Raw genomic sequence first — 15,114 nt, forward strand, 5'->3', positions numbered from 1 at the left:
CATATCAAAGGGGAAGCAGGAAGAGTGCTGGGGGCAATGCAGGAGATAGAGGATGCGGGTGCTGAAAAATACCAGGGTTTTATAGAAATTACAGGTGAAAAAGGCTTTGGCTTTTGTACATCAATAAACTGGATGTGGAATGTAAGGAACATATAGGAGTCAAGGATTACTCGAAGGTTTTAGACCTCACCAAGTGAAAAACCACAGCTGCTATTATCTGAGAGGGGAAGAGGGGGAGGAACAGTTCCAGACGCTATCTGGAACTGAGTTGGGATCATGCTAAGTGTCGACAGTCAAGTCAGCATGTGAAGAAGATGTAAGACCTATAAATCTACAGTTCAAAGATGATGCCCAGGCAGAAGATGTGAATCTGGAAGTCATCTGCCCATAGATTATATCTGGAGTCCAGAGGCTCTGTTTCCTAAGAATATAAAACTTCTGTGTTACTGAAAAGAGAAAATGAGAAAAGCGATAAGGTCAGAGTTTGGGGGCACTCCAATATCTGGCGGGCAGAGTATGGCACAGAACTGGCAGAGGAGATGCAACTAGAGTGGGCAGAAAGGAAGGCAGAGAGCCCAGCAAGGGTGAGCTCAGAGCACAATAATCAATGTGCCAAGTGCTGTGGGCAGACGAGGGTGAGGTGAGGATGCCCAGGGAAGACCCACCAGTGAGGTCACTGGTGACTCGCACGAGAACAGGCTGAGCAGCCAAGGGAGGAGTGAAGCTTCACCAAAGGGAGTTTAAGAGAGAACAGGAAAATGGAGACAGCAAATACAAATTTATCAAAGGGTTTGTTATGATACATCAGAGAGAAAATGAGGTAGTAACTGAAGGAGTAGAGAGGTTAAGGTAGACTTTCCTCTAAGATGGAGGAAATAACAGCAGAGTGTAGGACAAAGTGAGTGATCCAGCAGAGAAGGGTAAGCCTTGCTGTGCCGGGGAAGAAGGGCGTTGCTAGACCCAACTGCCGGAATGAGCAAGAGAAGGTCAGAATGGTTCTAAGGGTATTGGCCTCAGCTTAAAGCGCATCCATTCGAAAAAGCATATAGGTAGAAAGGTTAATAGAAGACATGGTTATTTGACTATGATATGAAATTTAATCCCATTTTAGTCTTTTGTTTCTGAATTGGCTATTATTAAACAGGTCACAAGAAACCCATCCAACATTCAATTATGTAAGAGGTTACTTCCCCATTGAATTCTTTAAAAGAGTATTTGAAACAGTCAAACAATTATCTCTGTATAATAATTTATGGCTTGATAAAAATGTATTTAGGAATACCAGGTACTTAGATCCATTATATTTAATGTGAAAGATACAGAACTTCTAATGGTAAACAAATAAAAACATTCAGAAAAAATATTTCTAATATATGTTGCAGTAAATGTCATTAGCCTGCCCTGTCTTCCAGTACATTTTTCAATGGTGTGATAGTATTTATTTACCCTGTGTTATTAGAGAGTGAATAGTCACTAGCCTTCAATTTTCACATCAATTGCGGAGAAAAAGATTCCATTTTCTACACCGTCTGGAATTGAAATTGACTTAGCATCTCAGAACTGTCAAAAATTTCTTTTACGAAAAGGTTTGCTTTACAGAGACTATAAAGTAGGTGTCATCCTTGACACTCGTGTTCTATATTCATGCCGCAGGTCTGTGGAAAAGAAGCGTTAAAGAACATCAGAAAAGGTCTTAGAAAGGCCTTGCCGTCATGCTTGGTGCCTCCTCTGGCTTCCTTGCAGTCAGCTGCAGTGCTGTAGATGTCAGAGGGTCTCTATTTAAAACTGCTAACAAGAAAAAGAAGAATTCTAGAAGAAAATGATATCGGCTACCCTAGAACTTGTCTTTGCTAACAGGTCCGTCTGACACTTATTTTCCTGTGTTAAAAACAGGAATCTCTGTTCCCATTCAAATTAGTAGCGTACATTAAGTCCTTGGGATTTACAAATTTGAAACATATTCCGAGGAATCCTCTGAGTATGTGCTCTCACACAACGGGGCTGGTCTCTATCCGGCTGACAAACAGGAAAGCGAGTAAAATTATGCAAAATCTCTCTTTCCGAGTTCTTTCTTTTCTATTACAAGGTACTGCGTCTGTATTGCATAAAGACGGGCAGACTTTTCTGCAGGTGTATTTTACTACATTCCCTAAGTCACCAGCAGCTTATACAGAATGCCATTTCATTTTACCAATGTGAAACTGGTTGCATTAATCCGCAGGGCAATTAGGCCTGAGCCATAAAAATCTATGAGCCCGATATTTCTGACATGAACAAATAAACACTGTTCTGGGCGCCTCCTTCCCGCAGTGCAGGTGAGGGCTTTTGCCCGGACGGGGCTGGGGGTGAGACCAGGCTGCAGCTCCTACCACGTCTGAGCAGAGTTCTGTCCTCACAGGCACACACCCCAACTCTCAACACCCTCTATTAAATGGTTCTGTTTCTCCATCACATTTATTTTTAAGTAGGACACAATTCCAACACTCGCAGAGAATAAAGCTAACTAGATGGAGTCTTCTCTGCAAGTTTGAAGATGTGAAGAATGGAGAGATTGTCAGTTAAGGCTTCTTATAAGCAGAAACCTTCATTCTAAAGTATGGACAGTTTCAGATCTACCTGCACGTTCACAGAGCTGGATTACATCACTTGGTCAGGCAGACTCTTGCCAGAAACATTTTTTATAAAAGATTGTGTGTTCTCAATTCCCTGTGGCTGCAACAAATCTCAGAATTCCTAGTTGTCAAAGTATCTCTACTTTTCCCCAGGAAGGACTGGCTGGTTCAGCCACCCCCAAGCACAGATATTTTCTGAACTCCTCATTGTTTGTTTAAACCCTGTAACCCACGAAGGGACTAAGAAGTACCCTGTAAACTGGCCGATTTGGTCGTCATCTGATGGGTGACAGTCCCAACCCACAAGCCTCACTGCCCTCAGACTGCTGACCTGCCACCTGCCTGTGTCCTCGGTCACTGTGTTGCACAAGAAACCAAACTGGTATGTTACATCATCTCAAAAGCAGATTCCAACATCTGATTGGTGTGTGCTGATGATTTCTGAATACGCCAGCAGCTAGACTATGGTTTTCCGCGATGAGAAGGGGCTAATAAAAATGACAGAAAAAAACACTCTCTGCCTTTTCAAGCAGTAATTTAAACCCCCAAGCTCGAAATCAAGATGAAAAAGTTCCAAATTGATTAATATGGAAATTACTAAACCATCAAAACTGCTGATGTCGTAAACAAAATTCGTCAACAGCCACTAAAATTCATTAAAAGTAAATTTATTGTTTGTTTTAAAAATCGACTGTGCAATATGTGCTTCTCAAAGACCTTTTTGAATCTGGTTTGTTGTTCATCTCTTCTCAGGCTTCAGTTTGGCAAGGCTAGATGAGAAACACGGCATAGACACACAGTTAGTAAGTACAGGTAAGGGAAGCAACAATAATTCCTGTTTGTTATTCTCCCAAAGCCTAAAGAGTGTAATCCAAACCTCAACATTAAGTTTTAAAATCTGATCATGTTCATTGTGTTCCGAAAACTATCATCTTCTAAAAGGGAAAAGAGAGCAGTGTATCTGATTTCAACCAAACAAGGTTTCAAACTAAATTACCTATTTCCTCTTACAGAACTGAATAAAACAATGCTGCAGGGACCCAGGTAATCATTTTAAATGTAATTGGAGGATTCAATTTTAATGGTAACATTGTAACATTACTTTGGCTTTAGCCTTCCATAGCGATAGGTCCTCAGCAATCACATATGGATGAAAACACAAAATAAATCTGAGGGGTACAGAGTAAGGTCATTTCTAAGAACTTTTAGTTTCAGTGTAGATACAATTCCACGACACTCAAAAGATAACAATTCTAATCATTCAGCAAAGTAATATCAAATTGTACTTACTCCAGGGCTGAAAAAAGGGCATCACAAAATTTTAATGCTTACTATCTGAGAATATTGTCGTAATATGGGGTTTTATTATCTTGATTATTTCAATTTGAAGACAGAAACTAAGGCAAAAGCATGTTGCTGAATAATGCTGTGGCTTTCCTTTAAAAATGAACACGTTTAAGACATGAAGTAATAGACCTCTCTCCTTCTAAAGGACAGATTTGGTTCCTTCCCTCTTTAGTGACTATTTCCTGGAATTGCAGACTTCTCAAAAATATCTTAGAATAAATATTCAATATGAATAGCCAAGCATCTGAGAATCAAACATAAACAAAGACTCAAAATTCTGGACCCTCCCTCTGCTCTGCACTTTGCACAAAGAATGATTACACTGACAAGTCATGTTTACCTATTTTAGTAAACACACTTGGGTTTCTTAGATACAAAGCCATTTTAATTAAGGCAACAGGAGCTCCTTATGTGCAAAAGTATAGTATGCATGTGTGTGTGTGTGTGTGTATGGAGAATCATACAAACATGAAACACTTTACATTTGCTTTGTGATTTCACACAGATTTGAATTTGTGATTTAAAACTTACATTAAGACAGCTTTTGTACTTCATACACTCCATCATTTGTAAACAGAAGACTGGTTCATATGACTGATACACTCTTTACTAGAACTGTCTGTCGATAATTAAATCATCTTTATGACCACCATTCACTGTGTGAAAACCATGACACCCTATAGCCCTACTTAATGCGAGGCTACATATGTACTCAATGTGCCATGGTTTCCTCTGGTGCCGTTTTAAAAATAGGGTCCATATATTTGGCCCTCATCAAATTTAATCCCAAATTACAATCTATAGGGATAGGAATAGAGTATGTATGTTTGGGGGACCATGGAGGGAGATGGTGGGGGGAAGAGCCTGTGAAGCCTGTTTTTGAAGGAAAACATTATTACTTTCTCAAGCAACTAAAGAAAAAAGCTCATATGCCTAGAAAGCTAGACTCCCAGCATCTAATGCCCCTGCCGCTTAGCTTTCTCTTTCTTATCTGAACCAAAACACAGAAAGAAAATCATAACACACACACACAAATGCTCACGCACATCTCTGCTTTGTACTTCAGGCCTACAATGGGCAGCTGCACTTGAAAGTCCTTAAAAACTGTCCTAAGAAATGAATATGTACATACACATTTTGCTCAAGCTATTTAAAAGCAACACTGCTAAGGAAATCACATGCCATTTTCTTAAGAGAACAAAAAGAAAGGAAGAGACTAATTTTACTATATTCTCCTATGTTATTTAAAAAAAGAGAACTTTATGAAAGAATCAACCTGCGAATGTATTAGTCTCAAACAGTCAGATTCAATAAGTATGGAAGGTAGTTACAAAATGTTTGAAAAATCTAACAATCCTTTATGAGTCTTCTCTAATTATCAGAACACAAAATAATGGTATGCAGGAAGGATTAAGAGCCAATAGCCAATCAGACAAAAACCTTATTTTATGTTTCATAAATTTTTCTCATATCATTTTCAAGGAGAAGTGTTTGGCAAGCTTCAACCATTTCCCAAAGGACTGAAGCGATGGTTTGCAAACCAAATGGAAGATAGTCATGTTCAATGAAACCAGACATGACCCTGAGACACTGCTTACGATATATTTACAGTCGTCACTTAGTGGTGTGTCGTTCTCCTAGAAGAAGAAACTGCTGTGCGGAACTCATACGTCTCCATGGAATGGCTCATTTTAAACTGGCAGCATGATGCCTTAAAGGTGGGGCTGGGGACCGCTGTTTATGTACCAGCATAAAGCGTTCGCCGTGACAGTGCCAAAGGGGTAGAGAACCTCAAAAGCAGAGATCATGGTAAAATGTGATACAATAATTAGGAAGAGGTGAATTTTGAGTATTACTTTTGATTTTTATAAAACGTACTTAATTTTTAGAATGGCTGTGTTTAACAGCTGGTCGGCAAGATTTCTAAACCTTGAGCTCCCTTATAAGCCAGTGGGGGTGGATTCTAGCAAATCATGGATGCTACGTTTCCAGAAAAGTAGAAATACCAGGGATTTTCTTTAATAGCTGCTCTTAAATATTGGGAAAACACAGCTTATTTTTCAGGAAAAAGATCCTTTAGTCCCTATACCTAACCAGAGAAATTGGTTTTCAAAAATATGCAGGCCTTTGAAATTACAAATGGGACAAATTCTTAATCACAAAGCTGGCATTCACTACACATTGCAGGTATAATCTATAGAATTTGATCTAGAGAAAACATCATATAGTATTTTACAGAACTTTTTAGCAAAAAGGTGGTAGTTGGGTTACAAGTCAGGATCTCTTTGAAACATACATGGCCCCATGGACCTCACACTCCCCCCTCTCCTGGCCCCAAAAGGAAAACACCTACCAGATGACCTCTCATTCTGGAGTTGTAAGTTATGGAAAAAATAATGTAATGAAATAATTTATAACATATTTCATAAAAACAAACTAGAAATGTGCTTATTTTTTATTCCACGAGAAGAACAGAGCATTAGATCTATCAGGTAACTGTTGGCTGATGAAGGAAAACTAACGAGCCATTGGCTTTCAGTGAGACTTCAGGAGGGCACTTGGATGAGACTGCACTTCTGGTTGAATGTATAAGTCTTGGGGAGGTATCCTCCCCTTTTGTATTCTCTCTTTAAAGAAGACAGAAGCATACATTCCTTAAATTTTAAAGAATGGACAATGGCCTTCTGTCTGTGCATTAGGTAGGGGCCAGTTTCTGACTGTCAATTTGCATAGACAAAAGGAAACGCCCCCTGGCTAACAGAAACTGAAATACAGTGGTAGTTAGAGCAATTTCATTCCATAAGTGTTCTTGAACATGGAATAGAATTGAGAAAGTTGACCTGACTGAAAACGCATTCAGGAGTAATATATAAACAAGAAAAACTCTAATGTAAAACTATGAAAACCCCAATGTCCTGAAGCATCGGAGATGGAAACCTCATTGTACTTAGTTTAAAGCTAATGCGACTAACAGCCCAGGCTTTGTGTTTACCTAGGTCTATAGTTTACTTCTTCCGGGCCCTCGATTTAATCAGACACGTACAGAGCCCATCTGTTGTGTTGTGTGGCCTGCAGGCTGTGCCCTGAGTCCTCAACTTTGCAGGCTTGACGTATCTTTAACTCCCTGAGTTATTGAGGTCAACCTCAGGATCATAAATCAAGAAATTCCATGAAAATAAAAACTCATTTCCCCATTTTGCAATTAAAAAAAGTTAAAAGGAAGGGATTCCTAATACCGGGTAACTGCTTTTTGAAGAGTCAAGTGGCTCCGCTGTATGTTTTCAATTTGAAACCATCAGCTTGATATGTTTAGGGGCTTAATTTATGGAACAATCAAGCAATCTTTATATTTAACATTAAATGCCTGAATATTATAAATCACCTTACACGAACGTTTATGGGAGAGTTTCAGTGCAACTTCTGAACAACTTGTCACTTTTACTGTGTAACAATGATTTGTAAAAAACGATATGCTAAGTAATCCCAGAATATAATTTAGAGACACAAAAACAACTGTCAGGAAACAGCCAGAGACTACGTTTAATGAAATCTTTACAGACTGAAGTAATAAGTATTAAATTAATCAACACACCTTAATTGAAGCTCTATTTGCAACATTTTTTATTAGACTTGTTATTAATGAACCTTTAAATGCTACCACTAACTTGAGTTCTATGTTAAATTTAAATAATGAACCATTGTTCACACACACAAAAGAACAAACACCGCTTTAATAGCCCTTTGTCTCCATGGGGCTTTTGCTCTTCTGCATAGCTAAAATGAAGACTTGTCCTTCCTTCCTCCCAGTAGTTATTTATATGGTTGGCAAGATTTCATCTTTAGGCTGCCACTACAATAGTCTGAAATAACTAAAGTGAATTCTTGGAGAAATTACAAGTACAGGAGTGAAGACTGAAAATGAGAAAAGATTGGTGGTTGACCTCAGAGATCACATTTTCAAGCCTGCGCTTCTCGAATTTTGTATTAACCTCACATTCGCGTATGTTTCAGGATGATCAGTGTTGGGTTGGTAAAGACTTACCTAAACATGTCTCCCAAGCCCTTCAGCATGCCCTTCTTGGCTTTCATTTTGTCTTTATCCTTGTCTCTGTCTTTCTTCTTCTCTTTTCCAGCTTTATCTTTTCTCCTCTCCATCTTACCGCCTTTGTCTTGGTTTCCATTCATGTGTCTTTCCAGAGAATGTGAAGGCTGATCACTGGCTGTGGAAACAGACTCTCTCCCTGATCTTGAACTTTCTTCTGTGTCTTCTTCCACTTGAAAGGGAAACAAGCAAACACACAAACAAGGGAAAGGAATGCGGTGAATCAAAAGAACAAAGAGGAAGGAGACTAAAATATATGGGAAGACGTTGCTTTCCCATGTTTTCTACCGCTGCACAGCCTGCTAGCAACATGGACTACAATGCTATTTCCTTTCTAAAAATTTTATTTATGTAATCTCTACACCCAACTCATGGGCTCGACCTCATGACCCCGAGATCCAGAGTCTCATGCTCTTCCAGCTGAGCCAGGCAGGCACCCCTATGCTATTGACTTGTGAGGAGAATGGGAACAGAACATGTGATGTGGATGATTACCGTGCACAGGATATTCCTATGTGAAGATCATGTGCCAACAGAAAGAGAGAAGCCTCTTCCCAGCCAGATACTGATTCACTTGGGGTAACACTCTCCTTGATCCAGAACATGCATGACTGCAGGGAATAGTAGGCCCCTGTCACACAGCATAGACCCTATGGGTCTCACGGGCTGTATTTACAAAATGCAAAGAAAGCAAGCAGTTTCTCAAGTGCTTCCTTTCCTCATGGGGACAGTGGTAAGGTAGATCTGACCTGGCCCCTCAATAATTTATGAAACTATGACATTCACTAGTAAGCATACCAATTTCATCTTTCTTCAGGCTCCCAACTATGTCTGCTTGTGATTTCTGAACACAGAAGACTGGAGCTTTATAGTTTCTGGAATTTCTCCTTATACTGCCATCAAATAAGGTCAACATCATAAGCAAATGCAACTATTGTCTTCTAATCCTAAAGAACTCTGCCTATCTATCTATACAGGTGGATAAAGCCAGGAAAATGTGTAAATCAATAACCTCACACTCCCCTGAAATTTGCAGATACAAGATCTACCTGGTGATAAGAATATTCCATTCTTTGAACCAGCACTTAGTAAGCATATGGTCCATGGGAACTTCAATATTCCAAACATTTTTTCTTTTTAATTTATTTTAAGAAGGCTCTGTGTCCAAAGTGGGGCTTAAACTCACGACCCTGATATTAAAGGTCACATGCTCTACCATACTGAGCCAGTCAGGCAATTCACTACCCTAAACTTTTTGATTTAAAAGAAAGACGAGAAATTGAAGTAGGTTCCCACCTACCAAAAGCATTTTAAGAATTTCTGTATTAAGAAACAATAAATGTTCATACTAAATAGCCACTCTCATAAATCTTTTGTGAGATCAGTTGGCTAAGATTTTCTTCCAAATATAGTAAGAATTATTGGGGCTTCAGATTGCTCCTTAACTTCTGAGGTCATTTTCTTCTCCTACATCAACAAATAAAATGTGAATCAATGTTTTGGAGCTTCCTCTAACACAGAACCAAATAGAACAGTTAAGCCTCTTCTCAATATTTCACAAAGAACTGACCTCTAAGTCAAGTTAATGTATCTATCTTAAAGTGAAATTCAGTCTAGCTTCTCCACCAGAGAAGGCACCACCAAGGGACACTTTAGTTAGTAATACATAATATGAAAGTATAATAAGACCAGTTAAAATAATCTCTCAGTATCTTAATGTTCTGCTATTAAACCACCACAAATCTGAGAAACGACTATCAATAATGGCATGACCACTGCAAAGTAATACAGGTTACTATTTTTTTAAATGCCAGCTACTTAGCATAATACCAAAAAAACACAAAAGTGTCCAATTCCTTTTGTTAACACATTTGGTTAAAAACAAAAGCCAAGAAGGGCACCTGGGTGGCTCAGTTGGTTAAATGCTGACTTCAGCTCAGGTCATAAACTCGCAGTTGGTGAGTTCGAGCCCCGTGCTAGGCTCTGTGCTGACAGCTCAGAACCTGAAGCCTGCTTGGGATCCTGTGTCTCCTTTCTCTCTCCCTACCCCTGCCCTTCTCACATTCTCTCTCTCTCAAAAATAAGAATAAACATAAATTTTTTTTAAAAATCTGAGCAAACATATTTCTCATCCTAGTAGGTCATGCCTTAGTAAGCTCAAGAATAAAAGCATCACCACATCTAAATCCGGAAGGTACTATGAAGGTAATTTAGACCAACCTCTTTCATTTCTTGCTGAGGAAACAGAAAGGTCTGGGGCCAGCACAATCCCAGTCTCTGTCCCAGAGACTCCTAGTCTCATGTTCCATACAGCTGTACTTCAGCAAGACTTTCATGCATTTCTTTTATCAGCTGTCTGTGATTGCTCAATTCCGTGCTTCATACAACACACGTCATGGTCATATATCACTCATTCACTACACAATCAGCCCAGAAGATAATTCCAGCAGTCAGCATTGTATTTCAGAAACCCATTGTCTATCCTACATATTCATTTAATGCTGTGACTTGTGGTTCACATTGATGAAATCAATCAAGAACCTAAATCAAATGTACACAAACTCTAGGACTAGCTAGCAACCATAAAACTGACTTTAGAAAGGTCTGCCTCTCTCTGCACTAGGTTACCTGAATTGTGAACCATTCTCCTGCTTGAAAGGACATTGGTGGATTTTTTTTTTAATTTGCTTTTCTTCCTCTTGGTTAGTTAATACATAAATGGGAATGGTACAGATTTGATAAAGGAAACCAGTTACAACGTCCAGATGAACATTGCTAGTTAAAATCAGTAGCCTTATAAATAAATGCTGAGTTAAGGCTGTAGTTATTTTGGTCTACACAGAGCAGGGAAAGAATATCCTGGTCAATTAGCCCAATGACTTGCTAATTATACGTAGCCTTTTCAAATGTGACTCACCCAGGAGAATATAAATATAGCTTTAGCAGACTTGGAGCACCTTGTCTTGCACCTTGTTAAACTTGGCTCTAGTTTACCTGATCGCCAAATGCTGTTTCAACCCTTTGGGAAACAGGAGTGGACCTAACTTTGAGATAATCATCCAAATCACTATTGAACAATTCTCAGAAGGTCTCAGGAACTATAAGACCCAAGTTTACTGGTACATTCAACAAAGATAAATGGATGCTAGTGAATTTTCTAAAATTCCCAACATGCAAAACTCCTTTTATGTATACTTCTGTAACTCTTTGTACAAACTTTTATTGCTGTACTTCCCGTGTGACATGATTACACGTCTGCCTCCCATTCTCTAAACTTCTTCTAAAATGAGGGCTGCCTGGCAGAGAGCAGCTGCTCATAAGTGGTGGTTCAAGCGAAAGACTACCGGTAAACCTGAATGATGGCTTCATCTCAACCGACGTTTTCTCCAATCTCTGGGTATCACTGTTCTTTACGTTTCAGAACTATACCTATTTTTCTCTGATCCAGCCTGACAAAACTAGCCACACCCCAACTACAGCGACATTGGGAAGACCCACTGGTCTTAGTTTAGCTCTAATCAGCTTGTGGTATCTTTCGTGTGATTATTGTTAGTGCTATACGTATTGTCTAATGAATTTTATAACCCTCTACAATATCTGAAACTATAAACAAAAAATGAGCTCAATAAATGCAAATGACTTAGTCTTCCACAGCAACCATTATCATAAATCATGAATGGAAGTATCAGTAGCGGTTCTGCTAGTTTTCTGCCTAATAGTTTTGGCAGAAGTACAAGGGCATATGTCGGCTCTTGGCTCAGTAATAGAATAAAGGCAGTGCCTTCACAACTGACTATATGCTGAAGTCATATTTGTTGCCAATTCTTTTCATCTGCACAATTTTCTGGTGTATGTAATACAACTTATTTTCAAATTGGGTGAAACAGAAAATTAGTATTAAATTATTTATTAACTTCGGGGTTTGTAACCTCATTTTATAAAATCAAAAATCCTAATTCAATTTCCTGCCCCAAGCAAGTGGACTGTTTTAAAATGATACTTGCACATTTGAGAATTCTTTATGCTTATTCTGAACATTCTAATTTAGATAATATATTATCACAGAAACTCTTCTGGGGGTGTACTGATTTAACTAATCCCTTTGAATGCCAACTAATTAAAAATATTTAGCAATATGTGGCTTCATATGTACAAACATAAGATGTTCTTTTAGAGTATCATAATATATATGCTTCGAACTCTAAAATTATTTGATAAAAAAATAAGTATTTCTCACTTTGCCCTGTCCCTATGCAGAATTACAGTGATTATCAAAATTTAAATAAATTGGTTAGGCATGTTTAATTTTTAAAAATATGTATATTCAAGGTCACGGATATGTTGATCAGGTTATTTTTTAAATTTTGGCACCCAATCTTTGTACATTTAATACTAAGGTATATAAAATATTTATATGCCTTATAAATAAAGTATATTTATAATAAGGTATACTAAATATTTTTATTCTCTTAAACTGAAAAGAAAATACCAAAAAGCCCCTCATATAAATAAGTAAAAAACGTATTGGTAATATATTAGGGGTAAATGGCTTCATCTATTGTGTTCCTACACTAAATTACAATGCAAGAACTAATTATAAACTTACATTTAGATAATCTATTTTAAATGCTCTGTTTCACATGTTTTTCCTCTTTAATTTTGCTCATCTTTACAGATTATTTGATTTCATTTTGCAGATACCCTACACAAAGAAAGATGATTATCTTCTTCCAAACAAATAGAAATTTCTATTTGTGACTAACAGTTCTGCCTATTTTAACCTGCTCCATGCACTAAAGTGTGCCACGTGATTACTTATACAGGCAGATACTGTTAAGTTTCTCCTTTAAGAAGGTATAACGTGAAGCTGCTTATTTCTCTCTAATGCAGCATAGTCATTCTGCAATTAAAACACACCTAATTACCATGTTTTCAACAGATGCAAATGCAGCTCAATTAAAATTCTAGTCCATGTTACAAATTAAGCTACTTAATTCTGCAAGGTATCATGTTAGGACTCGGTCACCAAGAAGTTTGGAAAAGATTGGGCACTTATATGTTAATGATTAGGAGAAAATGACTTTATGTTTCAACTGAAACTCAAAATTCTGCAGTTCCTGCCATAAGTAAATACTTCTATCTAGTTATCACAAACATTTTACTGTCAAAAATTGGGTCCAAAGTAGATGGTCATGAGAGTCTTTTCTCCCCCATTGAGAAGCAATGCTTCTGTTGATACTGTAATGATATCTGTGGGTTGCTTATCCACAATACACTCCCCTTTCTCTTTCCTAATAGAACTCTGATCGTTTTCAGGAATGCAATCTAGCTCCAAGGGGTTAACTCAGTATTATACCAACCTATGGGTGCCTGCCACTTGATTTAATGGTCCAGTGTTATTAGTCCAAGAATAGCCCCATCAGCCTGCATACACATTCCATATCGGGGAGATGGCTCACTCCCTTCTGCTAATGTGGACAGGAAAGTAAAAGGTCTCTGGGCCTTGCAATTACCCTCTGGATGAGCTGAGTTGTGGATAGTGCCACCAAAAGGGCAGGGAAATGTTGGATCTTTGCTAATACCAGAGGGCTATGAAATCAATGGTCCCCAAAACTGCCCAACTCCAGAGCTCAGTCATGAAGACAGTGCATTTCCTCATGGTTAGAGCTCGCCTGCGTTGGATTTGCTACTAAATGCAGCTGAAAGCATCCTCATAGGTACATTGTGTAAATCAAAATTTAGAGCAGCTGTGGAATATCTGCAGTCTATTTATCACAAGTGTAAGAGTTAGCAGTTAATGTAGTGATGGGTCGCTCTGACAACGTTGCTAGAATTAAATGATTTGTTCAGACTTGCTACTAGAGATAAATGAATTGCTCAATAGATATAAACAGAGAAACACAAAATGAAAACGATAATATTACTTCTTAATCACCAGTAAACAAGTTCTTTCCTCTGAGGGCACAGCTCAAAGATGTATCATTAAATATTTGTTGAGTAAATGACAGAGTGATTGAACAAACAGCCAATCATATGAAAAACTATCCTTTACTGTTCTCCATTTAAGGACTACCCTAACTATTAAAAATACCTAATGACAGGGGCGCTTGGATGGCTCAGTCAGTTAAATCTCCGACTTTGGCTCAGGTCAGATCTCACGTTCGTGGGTTCGAACCCTACATCGGGCCCTGTGCTGACAGCTAGCTCAGAGCCTGGAGCCTGCTTCCAGTTCTGTGTCTCCTTCTCTCTCTGCCCCTCCCTGTCTCATGCTCTGTCTCTCTCTGTATCAAAAATAAATAAAACATTAAAAAATAAAAAAAAATAACCTAATGACAGGATCACATACTCTTAATTTAAAATTTATTTTAGAAGACAAAAAATTAAATGGAATAATTGTACACAGGATGACTAAGTCTTCAGAATCTATCTTCTTAAAACAAAACTTACAATGAGTAAGTTAAAATAAAACATTAGTAATTGGAAAATTTCACTAGACTCAGCAAATCCCCTGACCTCTACCAACTTCTATAGAATAATCATTGGTAACAAAACAGAAACAAAAGTAATAAAAATAAATTGAGGACTCTCAGACTCCCAGGCATTGCAAAGTCCTATGCAGGATTCAAAACTTTGGGGATATAAATATTATTTTTGTTTCTTATTTAAGTTGAATATTTTGGCTTTGGAAAGGAAGAAAGATGTGGAAAATGAACAGCTAGTGATGCAGATGGTGTCGAATAACAGGATCTGCTTTTCTGGACTCTGACTTTTAACATTAGAATGATGAGCTCTTGGCAATGGAAAAACTAAGCTTTTTCAGAATGCTTAAAAAAGGCTGGCATGAAGCATGAAACATGAAGAATGAAGAAGCTTTTATACTAAAAAGTGGGGTGGGGATAATAACTGACCTGATGAAGAATTAAGAGTATGACCATGAAAGAAGGGAGATGAAGGAATCATGTGACATTGAACAGTGGTATCATAAAAGTGCTTTCAGCAACTGGGGACAGTTCAAATTCTAAAAGTATATTCATTTCATTAAAAAAAAAAAAA

The 15,114-nt window shown here is 38.1% G+C and overlaps 1 protein-coding gene across 1 annotated transcript in view; it reads right to left on the reverse strand.

The window, feature by feature from the left end:
- PARD3 (par-3 family cell polarity regulator) overlaps positions 1-15,114 on the reverse strand; it is a 524,039-nt gene that overhangs the window by 186,202 nt on the left and 322,723 nt on the right. The window contains exon 20 of the mRNA XM_029955571.1: positions 8,002-8,233. Coding sequence (XP_029811431.1) covers positions 8,002-8,233 — 232 coding nt within the window. The remainder of the gene's footprint in view (positions 1-8,001; positions 8,234-15,114) is intronic.

The sequence above is a fragment of the Suricata suricatta genome, chromosome 10, assembly GCF_006229205.1.
Source record: "Suricata suricatta isolate VVHF042 chromosome 10, meerkat_22Aug2017_6uvM2_HiC, whole genome shotgun sequence".
Classification (NCBI taxonomy): Eukaryota; Metazoa; Chordata; class Mammalia; order Carnivora; family Herpestidae; genus Suricata; species Suricata suricatta.